The sequence below is a fragment of the Bubalus kerabau genome, chromosome 3 (genome assembly GCF_029407905.1).
Source record: "Bubalus kerabau isolate K-KA32 ecotype Philippines breed swamp buffalo chromosome 3, PCC_UOA_SB_1v2, whole genome shotgun sequence".
In the NCBI taxonomy this organism is placed as follows: domain Eukaryota; kingdom Metazoa; phylum Chordata; class Mammalia; order Artiodactyla; family Bovidae; genus Bubalus; species Bubalus kerabau.
This window is the reverse complement of record NC_073626.1, coordinates 47,089,878-47,102,734: the sequence shown is the minus strand read 5'-3', so window position 1 is coordinate 47,102,734 and position 12,857 is coordinate 47,089,878. Positions and strand designations below refer to the sequence as shown.

The 12,857-nt window shown below is 37.8% G+C and overlaps 1 protein-coding gene across 3 annotated transcripts in view; it reads left to right on the top strand.

Annotated features, from left to right (window-relative positions):
* The window catches only part of HMGCLL1 (3-hydroxy-3-methylglutaryl-CoA lyase like 1), a 193,195-nt gene that overhangs the window by 89,002 nt on the left and 91,336 nt on the right, over window positions 1-12,857 (top strand). For 2 of the 3 annotated variants that reach the window (XM_055571777.1, XM_055571778.1), the window contains exons 4-5: window positions 5,376-5,471; window positions 9,338-9,486. In XM_055571777.1, coding sequence (XP_055427752.1) covers window positions 5,376-5,471; window positions 9,338-9,486 — 245 coding nt within the window. The remainder of the gene's footprint in view (window positions 1-5,375; window positions 5,472-9,337; window positions 9,487-12,857) is intronic. The other variant, XM_055571779.1, reaches the window with a different exon arrangement.

Here is a 12,857-nt window from a genome sequence, read left to right as displayed (position 1 = left end):
TGTAAAGGAATAGTTCTATTATTGTTTAAATAACAGTTAAACTTTAGACATTAAAATAACATCAAGACTGAAGTATAACATAAACTCCCTAAGAGTAAAAAAATAAAGTAATGCAAGGGTTATCTACCTTTAATTGAAACCTGCTCTAGTTTATTCATTGTAATAAAATTATATCGTATCACAATTTCCTAAAGCTCTTTACATAATTGTCTTTATTGACCAAAGTTAGAGAGAATACTATTATGTCTTAAATGACCTCATTATATTGTGGCTATTTTTATAAAGGAAAATGTTCTGATTTGTTGGATTCTAATTAATTAAACTCTAATTAATAAATTTTAATTTATCATAATTTCATTAAGGTATCTTCAATGATTATCAAAGTTTAGCTTTCATGACCTAAAATTTGGTTTACATTCTGAATTTGGTTACTGTCATCTCTGCTTATTTTCCAGTTCTACAAATTGAAATATCTATTAAGTCATTGTTTTCTTACATAATTTTCTACATAAAGATTCATGATCTTTGTTAAATTACATGTAGAGTGAATTAATCACTTACATGTTAATATGACCTAAATATCTTGAAGGTTAACATTTGCCTTGTCCCCTTCATACTGTAATGCATTGCATACTTTATTCTCTAACTGTATGTTGGTTAGAGAAGCACTTTCTATTGATTGCTGTTATCATGTTAATATAAATATGTCATACATGTTTAAACATATGACATCTAGTTAGACATAAGTATTAATAATATCAATTAGCATTCACATGGTGTCCTAAAACTAGCAGTAACTTTTCTTTGTGCTTGAAATTAGGAATCAGTGCTCAAAACTTTGTGTGATGATTTGTGAGTGCATGTTTGCATGTATGTGTGAGAGAGACACGTGGAGAGACAGAGACAGGGAGAGAGGCACAGAGCTCACACTCTAGCCCCAGACACAAAGGCTACATTCATGAGTATATAGTCAAGAACTGTGTGTTGAAATATGCTCAGATCTTAACTGCTTTAAAAAGTAGCTCTAAAAGAGGGAAGATTACATTTTAAAGTAAGTCACCTCCTTTATACCACCAGCCTCTGGGTGCTTACTGGTTTGTCTCTGGGGTCCCCTTCCCAGTGCCATTTCTCTGCAGTGAAGCTTGTCACAGCTGCATTCTCCTCACTTGGAAACTGCCTCTCTTTTCTTCCGATTGCCCTTTGCACCTCTCCAGGAGAATCTTTCTAAAGCGCTGCATCTCTCCCAGGTTTTCTCTGCTGATTCAGTACCCACTCTTCATGGCTTTCTAGTGTCTTCACAATAAATCCTGAATTTCAGAATCACATGAGCTTAACTCAAGATACATCACCATGTGTGGCCCCCTGTCTTAATTTATAACCTATTCTCTGATTGTTTACTGATACTTTTTTTTCCAGCCAGATAGTGTATTCCTGCTGCTGCACCCTACAGCCATCTCTCCTCCTCTTCCCACCCTATTGATTTCTCAGTGTTTCTGCCTTTATGGCTTTGTCATGAATTATCTGTGGATTGAGTGGTGTCAGTTAACATTTGCCGTGCTCATCAAATCTTAACTTTGGAATTTGAACAGGTTGCAGGAACAAAGTTGTCTGTGGTCTACAATGTCTGGGGCCTTGGGCTGAATCATCTGGAGCTCCTTTGACCACAAATTTCGGGCTTAGGGGTAGTGTTGATGTTGGCGGGGGGCTCACTTCCTCTATACGTGGGTCTCTCATGTGACCTCTCCCTGTGACTGCCCTGCAGAAGCTGGTTTTTCTCATGCAGATCTGCAGACTTTCTCATGGTGGCTCCCTCCCAAGGAGAAAGCCCTGTGGAGGCTGTGTCCTTGCTCATAAGCTAGCCTCAGAAGTCACATGGCATGATTTCTGCTGTGTTCTATTGGTTGAAGCAATCACAAGCCTGCCTGGGTTCCAGTGGAGAGTAATAGCATCCATTTCTTTCTTTTTTTTTTTTAATTTTATTTTATTTTTAAACTTTACATAATTGTATCAGTTTTGCCAAATATCAAAATGAATCCACCACAGGTATACATGTGTTCCCCATTTCTTGATGGAGATCGGTGGGGTTCTAGAAGAACATGTGGGTTTAGAAATACTGCTGTGGCCATTTAGGAAAAATTATAATGTGTCATAGCAGGGGCTGCAGTTCATATCCCTTATACTCTTTTAGAGTATTATAGGCCCTACCAATCTTTCCCCATTCTGAACTCTTATAAACTGTGCTCTTTTCACAACCAGTGTATAGTGAGTCCCCTACATACAAACAAGTTATGTTCCAAGAGCATGTTCTTAAGCCCAATTTGTTCATAAGTCCAATGAAGTTAGCCTAGGTGCCCACCTAACACCATCACCTATATAGTATTGTACTGTAATAGGTTTATATTTTTCACATAAATAATACCCTAAAAAACAAACACAAAAAATAAAGCATTTTTAATCTTACCTTGAAAAGAAGAGTAGTACAGTGCAACAGCTGGCATACAAGGGCAACTGAAGTTCAGAGAGGTGGGGAATGGCAGAGCTGAGGATGGTCAGCCACAGGAGATGGGGGCAAGCTCCAGCTTCACTCATGCTTGACGTTGACGTCATGGGTTCTGATTTCTTTTTGGAACCAAATGCACATTCACATCTTTGTAAGTTCTCGACTTGAAGATTTGTATGTAGGGGACTTACTGTATTTCTTTGAATTGTGAACTTTTCCTAGTGCATTTCTTGATCTCCCCAACTATACTGCAAATTACTCAGTGCAAGGACTTTACTTTCCTGTATGTATATTTCCCACATGACCTAGCATGGGGCTTTGGACGTAGTTGATGTTCAGTAAACCTTTGGGTTAAAGTGAGATAGGCTTAAAATAAAATAAGCCTTGGTTTTCAGTTCAGTCACTCAGTCATGTCCGACTCTTTGCAACCCCATGAATCGCAGCACGCCAGGCCTCCCTGTCCATCACCAACCCTCGGAGTTCACTCAGACTCACGTCCATCGAGTCAGTGATGCCATCCAGCCATCTCATCCTCTGTCGTCCCCTTCTCCTCCTGCCCCCAATCCCTCCCAGCATCAGAGGCTTTTCCAATGAGTCAACTCTTCGCATGAGGTGGCCAAAGTACTGGAGTTTCAGCTTTAGCATCATTCCTTCCAAAGAAATCCCAGGGCTGATCTCCTTCAGAATGGACTGGTTGGATCTCCTTGCAGTCCAAGGGACTCTCAAGAGTCTTCTCCAACACCACACTTCAAAAGCATCAATTCTTCGGCGCTCAGCTTTCTTCACAGTCCAACTCTCACATCCATACATGACCACAGGAAAAACCATAGCCTTGACTAGACACACCTTTGTTGGCAAAGTAATGTCTCTGCTTTTGAATATGCTATCTAGGTTGGTCATAACTTTCCTTCCAAGGAGTAAGCGTCTTTTAATTTCATGGCTGCAGTCACCATCTGCAGTGATTTTGGAGCCCCCAAAAATAAAGTCTGATGCCGTTTCTGCTGTTTCCCCATCGATTTCCCATGAAGTGATGGGACAGATGCCATTATCTTCGTTTTCTGAATGTTGAGCTTTAAGCCAACTTTTTCACTCTCCTCTTTCACTTTCATCAAGAGGCTTTTTAGTTCCTCTTCACTTTCTGCCATAAGGGTGGTGTCATCTGCATATCTGAGATTATTGATATTTCTCCCGGCAATCTTGATTCCAGCTTGTGTTTCTTCCAGCCCAGCGTTTCTCATGATGTTCTCTGCATATAAGTTAAATATACATTGTAAATGTCTGTGGTGGATGGTCTTTGTAACATATGAAGCTGTGGGGCAGGGAATGGTAGCTATGATCCCTAAGAAATAAGTGACCAAGGATCACATTTTGCACAGAATTAAATGTGTTTGGATTGAATGAAAATGAAAGCTTAAATATCAACTAGGCATGATGGCAGGCAATGGGAAATGCTTTTTTACATCTTAAATATTGAATTTAAAATTTTGAATATATTTAAAACTTTATTTAATGATTCCAAATAATAGTCATTGAAAGTATTTGCATTCTACTGGGATTTAGCTGAGAGTCAATAAGACCAATGGACTAATAAGAGTAAATATTGTAAAATTTCACCTTTTACACCTTGTAAAATTACACCTTTTAAAAAATGTACAGTTGTGTGAATTAAAGTATTTATACTTTAATTCTGTTTTATTTGCTTTTATTTATTTTTTTTTGAAGGGGGAAAAATCTATTTTATTTTTTTTTCTTAAATTTTATTTTATTTTTAAACCTGAATCACTGTATTAATTTTGCCAAACATCAAAATGAATCTGCCACAGGTTAAATTAAAAACAGTGCATGCTTATTTTAATATGCCAAGGTATATAGAGAAAAAAACAAGTCTTCCCTCAACCATTACCACAGCAAAGATACAACTTTTGGTTTAGCACATGTTTTTACAGCTTTCTCAATGCTCATTCTGTGTACTTTTGCTGTTTATACATTATTCCTTATATTTATTGTTCATGCCATAATTTGTTATTCTTCAATATGCAGAACTTGTGGTTACATCAACAGTAATTTCTCTATAAGATGATTATGGAGTTTGACCATCAGTTATTGCTCTAGGAGGCTAAATTACAGACTTTGTGATGAACTGGCAAGTTTGACATTTTAATTCAAAGTTGATTTTTCTTAAATAGATTCATAGAAAATATAGAAAATAAAGTCTTGATAGGATGAGCTTCCTGTTGTGTGCTCCATCGTATTTATTAATATTTGTTCACATTATGAGAACAAATAGTAACTCAAGGATAGAACTACGTAAAGCATTATGATTGTTAGTAGCTAAAACCAATAGTATACTAGGATCTCAGCCTTATTAAATTCTTCTAATGGACATGTGTAATTTACACTTTACTAAACATTGTAAAATTTCACATGTTGAAAATTATCTGAACATAAAATTTCCATGTGGAAGATAAATGCACAGTCTTTGCCATTCAAACTCTCCCTACTCTCAGGGGTATTGGAGGCTTGGCCATAAAATGAAAGGAAGAGAATAAAGATTAGTCCAGTGAAAACACGAGAGTTCAGAATTCCTGAGTAATGGTTAAGTAATTAAGTTAACCAACCAAGTTAAGTAATTCCTAAGTAATCAGTCACTTAACCAGATCCTGTTATATAATACATAAAATCCAGATCTAGTTATGATATATTTATGACATTGAGAACTACTTATCATTAGCTATATTGACATGGTTTTGCTATTTCAAACATGAACTGATAGAATATAATTTCCTGTATATTTATAACCTTCCTGAAAACTAAGAACATGCTCGATAGAATATTCCAATTCTCATGTCTCCATATAACTTATTATGTATTCAAGATGGCAGATCACACTGAAGTGATGAAGGGCATTCATCAATATCCAGGAATTCGATACCCTGTCCTTACTCCTAATCTTCAGGGTTTTCACCGAGCTGTAAGTGTGCTACTAATTTTCCCTAAAATTGATATGCTTGTTATTGTAAAGATTTTTACAAAGTTAAATGGTGTGATACGTGACTCCCTCGACATCCTGCATAAACACTATTGCTATTATACTCATGTGGGTACTTGGCGATCAGTGACTTTGTGGCATTGTTGGGACTCAGATGCTCCACACAAATGGCTCTTTCACTTTAACATCCAAGAATTAAAACACAGAAATACAATTGTCCATTTCAATGAGATTCTTTTGAAAGTATATTTTGTGCTTCCCTCTTAAACAAGGAGTACAAAATAAACATTTCTCAACACAGTGTTGTAATTATTAATGTAACTGTAGCAGACCATTGTATTTGTCGCCTCTTTTGGCCTTGCTGTTGTTCCCATCCTCTTCACGAAGCTAAGCACTGTCATTGGAACTAACAGCTTTCTTTATTGTCTTCTCACTTGTTTCTCCGAATCCCAGGTGACTTGGGAATTTATATGCCAAAAAGCTTTTGTGAATATACATATCCACCTGCTATGCGGGAGACCCCGGTTCGATTCCTGGGTCAGGAAGATCCCCTGGAGAAGAGATAGGCTACCCACTCCAGTGTTCTTGGGCTTCCCTTGTGGCTCAGTTGGTAAAGAATCCGCCTGCAGTGCAGGAGACCTGGGTTCTGGTTGGGAAGATCCCCTGGAGAAGGGAAAGGCTACCCACTCCAGTATTCTGGCCTGGAGAATTCCATGGACAGTCCATGGGGTCTCAAAGTCAGACATGACTGAGTGACTTTCACTTTCACACTAGAAGAATCAGTGCAGCTTTAAGTAAAGGCTTGAGGTGATATGCTTACATGGCTGTATTGTAAAAGCTAAGCAGCAGCTATTTCTGATTTTAATGGATATTTTTCACTTTTGTATTTGTGACTGTGTTGCATGAAGTTGAAGTTCTGGGTCCTAGTTGGGGTATGACCTGTTAGTGTATCTTGTGAAACCACTTTTCTCTTAAACAATTAATACAATTTTTGATTACATTGTAAATAAAGACAGAAATCTTTTAAGAAATTGTAAATATTCTGTGATCTGGTCCTAACAGAGTAGGAAATGTACCTACCCTGAGAAATATATGAAAGGACACCTTCAGGATAGCTTAGAAAGGAATAGAAGCAATCTTGACCTGGGAGGTATGCAAACTCATGTCCAAAACATGGCCCCAGAACTTCTATTGACCTTGGGATCTTCTACTAGAGATTTATCCTCTTTGAACCATAGTTTTTGCATCTATAAATTGGTGTCGTACATGCTTAGTTTAGAAGATTGTTTGTAGATTAGAAATAAGGTGTGCAAAGTACAAACAGCAACATGGGATCAGAGTAGGTGTTCAATAAATAGAATTTTATTTATTTTTTTTTTCCTTTTCCATTTCTTTTCTTTTTTTTTTTAAATTTTATTTTATTTTTAAACTTTACATAACTGTATTAGATTTGCCAAATATCAAAATGAATCCGCCACAGGTTTACATGTGTTCCCCATCCTGAACCCTCCTCCCTCCTCCCTCCCCATTCCATCCCTCTGGGTCGTCCCAGTGTACCAGCCCCAAGCATCCAGTATCGTGCATCGAACCTGGCGGCAACTCATTTCATACATGATATTTTACATGTTTCAATGCCATTCTCCCAAATCTTCCCACCCTCTCCCTCTCCCACAGAGTCCATAAGACTGTTCTATACATCAGTGTCTCTTTTGCTGTCTCATACACAGGGTTATTGTTACCATCTTTCTAAATTCCATATATATGCGTTAGTATACTGTATTGGTGTTTTTCTTTCTGGCTTACTTCACTCTGTATAATAGGCTCCAGTTTCATCCACCTCATTAGAACTGATTCAAATGTATTCTTTTTAATGGCTGAATAATACTCCATTGTGTATATGTACCACAGCTTTCTTATCCATTCATCTGCTGATGGACATCTAGGTTGCTTCCATGTCCTGGCTATTATAAACAGTGCTGCAATGAACATTGGGGTACTCGTGTCTCTTTCCCTTCTGGTTTTCTCAGTGTGTATGCCCAGCAGTGGGATTGCTGGATCATAAGGCATGTCTATTTCCAGTTTTTTAAGGAATCTCCACACTGTTCTCCATAGTGGCTGTACTAGTTTGCATTCCCACCAACAGTGTAAGAGGGTTCCCTTTTCTCCACACCCTCTCCAGCATTTATTACTTGTAGACTTTTGGATTGCAGCCATTCTGACTGGTGTGAAATGGTACCTCATAGTGGTTTTGATTTGCATTTCTCTGATAATGAGTGATGTTGAGCATCTTTTCATGTGTTTGTTAGCCATCTGTATGTCTTCTTTGGAGAAATGTCTATTTAGTTCTTTGGCCCATTTTTTGATTGGGTCATTTATTTTTCTGGAGTTGAGCTGTAGGAGTTGCTTGTATATTCTCGAGATTAGTTGTTTGTCAGTTGCTTCATTTGCTATTATCTTCTCCCATTCTGAAGGCTGTCTTTTCACCTTGCTAATAGTTTCCTTTGATGTGCAGAAGCTTTTAAGGTTAATTAGGTCCCATTTGTTTATTTTTGCTTTTATTTCCAATATTCTGGGAGGTGGGTCATAGAATTTTATTTTAATTTATATCAAAACTTTTAATGAAATACAGTTGATTTATGATGATGTATTCATTTATGATGTACAGAAAAATGATTCCATTATAAATATATACACATTCTTTTAAAATACTCTTTTCTATTATGGTTTATCATTGGATATTGAATATAGTTCTCTGTGTTATAGTGTAGGACATCGCTGTTAATCCATAGACTTTTATTTTAAAGGTTAAAAATGTATTGCGGATGGAGGAGTGGAAGCCAATGTTTTTTTCAGTGTTGGAGGAAAGATGACAGAATTTTTGTTTCCTTAAGGTGCTAGGGTATTGGTGAGGAAGGGCAATCTAGGCATGGTGCTGTAGATATATTGATAGAAAGACTTAAGAATCCATCTGGAAATGTAGGAGGCTTGACATTTGACAACAAGTCTCTGGGAAGACTGGAGAAGGAAGAAAGATGGCAAAGTGGGCAAGAAGGAGAACTGATTAGGTCAACATTTTGGATTTAAAGATTGGCTAGAGGGGAGGGGACTTTCTTGGCAGTCCAGTGCTTAGGACTCCACTCTTCCATTGCAGGGGGCATGGGTTCGATCCCTGGAAGGGAAACCAGGATCTCTCATGCTATGCAGCACAGCCAAAATAAATAAATGAATAAGAATGAAAAGTAAAAAAGACACCTACATTTACTAGAAAACAAAAACAAACAAACAAAAACTGGCAAGAGGGTTAAGGAATTAGACACACAAGGGTTTAGTTGTCATAGTCAAAGTATGAAACAATGGAAGGGAGCTTGAGAGATAGGGAGAAAACTGGGGGCAAAATCCAAGTGATAATTTGGAAAAATGTTTTTCTGATGGGTTATAAGGAAAGAAGAAACCCAGAGAGCATTTACTATCCTCTATTTAAAAATATATGGTCTAAAAGTAATGTTTTCCATAGATGTTGAGAGGTTTTATTGGGATGCTGGTATTTTCCACAATTTGGGTTAAAATACTTCTGAGGATAACTTTAAGGAAAGGCGAAATTAAATTGGAATATCACCATTGTATATTATGTGATTTATGAGTGTTGTAGTTTGTGGAATTATCCTGTTATAAAATATTTTTACATTTCAAAAGAGTATATAGCAAGTAGAGAGAAATGTAATTTTAAATTCTAAGCAGAATGCTAAAGAATACAAGTGTTTCTTTATAGAGTAATTAATATTGCTTCTACTGCTCTCACTTATGTTTTTGAAACTGATTAGCTTTTGCCTTTAAATTATATTTTTCAGGTTGCTGCAGGAGCAACCGAGGTATCTGTTTTTGGTGCTGCCTCTGAATCCTTTAGCAAGAAGAACATTAACTGTTCTATTGAAGAAAGTATGAAGAAGTTTGAGGAGGTAGTTAAGTCTGCAAGACACATGAATATTCCAGCACGAGGGTAATTATCAAATCCCACAAATTCTATTTAATTTGTTAATGTCTGATGTTAGAGCTCTTTAAGAACTATTTAAACATTGTTTTACCTCATGTAATAATATACATCTGGAAGTTCATGGTTCACGTATCTGGAAGTTCACGGTTCATGTATTGCTGAAGCCTGGCTTGGAGAATTTTGAGCATTACGCCTTGGACTGCAAGGAGATCCAACCAGTCCATTCTAAAGGAGATCAGTCCTGGGTGCTCATTGGAAGGACTGATGCTGAAGCTGAAACTCCAATACTTTGGCCACCTCGTGCAAAGAGTTGACTCATTGGAAAAGACTCTGATGCTGGGAGGGATTGGGGGCAGGAGGAGAAGGGGACGACAGAGGATGAGATGGCTGGATGGCATCACCGACTCAATGGACATGAGTCTGAGTGAACTCTGGGAGTTTGTGATGGACAGGGAGGCCTGGCGTGCTGTGATTCATGGGGTCGCAAAGCGTCGGACTCGACTGAGCGACTGAACTGAACTGAATAAATATACATAGAGTATCTTATTTGCACCTTATGTAATCAGGGCCATCATTTTATAGTTATTGCTATAACTACCTTGATAATATCATCTGAATCCTGAGGGTGTATCTAGCCTGTGGGGCATGATGCATTGAGGTCATGGGGACCAGCATCATAGCTGACACTGTTACTCATTTCATCAATTCCAAATTACCCGAATGCAGCCGTGTGGTTTGGATCTCAGCATACTGTAAGTGGATAGATCGGTATAAACTCATAGTAGCATTTGGAAAGTAATCATTTAATGTGGTTTCCAAATTTTTGACTTTTTTAAGAACCATGCTTTTCCTTCAAAGAATATATTGTATGGAAATTGAATAGCATATGTAAAATGTAAAACTGCACTGGGGTGTAGGTTCATCATACCACCCATTCGGCTGACTTCTGGGCCTTCTCTGTGTGACTACAAAGCAACTATATTTGGTGAAGGAGAGGAGAAAAGAAACCTGCTTTTGTTTTTACCTTCTTTCAAGCAAGCAGGAGAGTATCTCGCGCAGCCAGGCTCTACACCCAGATCCGTGTCTGTGAAATGTATAATAAACTCATTGTTACTTAAGAAAGAAGATTTTTCTAACACACTAGCTATTATTCTATTTTTATAATTATGGAGGTATGATAAACATGCCATATCATCTTCATAATTTAAAATGCATAGTGTTTGTAAGAGAAGGCTGAATGCTGTCCCTGGGCTTCCATGCTGGTTGTCCTTCCCTTGATTGAGGTGAGCAATGTTCAGAGTGGCAAGAAAGATCAGTCATCAATGAGAAAACAAGTGGACCCAATTTGGAGTGAGGAGATTAGAAAAGGGTTGGAATTCAATCAAGGTCATTTGGAGAGCAAGTAGAATTAGATTACACTGTAGTTAGGTATTTTTGGGGTTTGCTTCCTTTGTTAAATTTCTTTTCCTTTCTCCTTAGTAAATTTCCAACATGACTTTTTAAACATATAATGTTATTTTGTAACTAATATGTATACATAACATGCAGAGTGCATGCAAGAAAATTCAAAAACCAAGATCATCTGTTTCCATAGAAAGTAAAGGATGTTTGCTTTTAAGGCAAAAGTTACATAACAACCAAAAATATAAAAGTTACATGCTACTGCTAAGTCACATCAGTCGTGTCCGACTCTGTGTGACCCCATAGACGGCAGCCACCAGGCTCCCCCGTCCCTGGGATTCTCCAGGCAAGAACACTGGAGTGGGTTGCCATTTCCTTCTCCAATGCGTGAAAGTGAAAAGTGAAAGTGAAGTCGCTCAGTCATGTCCGACTCTTAGCGACCCCATGGACTGCAGCCTGCTAGCTCCTCCGTCCATGGGATTTTCCAGGCAAGAGTACTGGAGTGGGGTGCCATTGCCTTCTCTGAAAAGTTACATAACCACCATCAAAAAGGAGAGGTGTCCCGCAAGTTTTAAATTCAAACATACATAAGTTGTTTTATTTTCTTACCTTTAAAAAAAAGGGGGGAAAATGAAGAAGCTGTTCTTCTGTTTCAGTGTGTGTTTATGTTTGGAGTATAGGCTATTGAGTAAAGTAATTCTCATTGAAAAGTTGAAAGAACCCAAAACCTTAAGAAGTAAGGTACATATTTCAGTTGGGAGGACTTTTTTTTTTAATGTGGAAAGATGGATGTTCACAGATTTTATGACAACTGATTTTATCACTTTATAAAATAGTATAGGCAAACTTTATAAGGCTAATAGAAACCCTAAATCTCCTTTAATACTGATTGTATTAATAAAATGTTTATAAAGTTCAATATAAAAATAAATAAAATAAAATATAATAAAATGTTTAGTACTAAATACTAAACATTTAGTATTATCCTATCAATAAAGAAACTTCTAACCGTGCTACAACCTAAGAAACTTTTCAGGATTTGATAAGATGGGTGCAGAAGTACAGATGAACAAGAACTAACCTACAGCCAAATGAAGTCAGCAAAAGTACATTGTAGTTATACTGTAGACAAATGCATGTTTTCCAGTGTAGATTTTCTTCCTTTGGAGCCCAAGTCCTTGATTTTCTGAAACACTAGTCACTTTTAGCAGAGAAGGCAATGGCACCCCACTCCAGTACTCTTGCCTGGAAAATCCCATGGATGGAGGAACCTGGTAGGCTGCAGTCCATGGGGTCGCTAAGACTCGGGCACAACTGAGCGACTTCACTTTGACTTTTCACTTTCATGCATTGGAGAAGGAAATGGCAACCCACTCCAGTGTTCTTGCCTGGAGAATCCCAGGGACGGGGGAGCCTGATGGGCTGCCGTCTATGGGGTCGCACAGAGTCGGGCACGACTGAAGCAACTTAGCAGCAGCAGCCACTTTTAGAAATAACGCCTTTCGACAGATGGATGTGAGTTCACTACTTGTGCAGTTGAAAATTATCTTCTTCTCCCCCAAACTTTTACAGGCTTTAAATTAGGTCTTATTTTCACTGGCAATATAGAAGGTAGGTACTGTATTAAAAGGCATGGGCTATTGGTGCTGTTTTGGGGAAAAAGCCATGCTCAGCTAGTCGAACCTGAAGTAGATGCTCCAGCCAGTGTTACTATGGCAACAGCTGCATCAATATGGACCATCATTCAGAAAATGTATGGTGCCAGCTGCTGTCAGCTTTAAAGGCCATACAGCAGGACACATTTTATAAATGCTCACTAAAGCCATTTAAGCTTCTATTAAACAGTAAACTTTCATATGGTCTAAATAGCAGCTTCTATTAAAGTTATGAAGTCTATTGTTTGTATCCTCCCCTCTTGGAAACACACATATACACATGCCTATGTACAGGTCTTTTTATAGATGCTTGGAACTTTA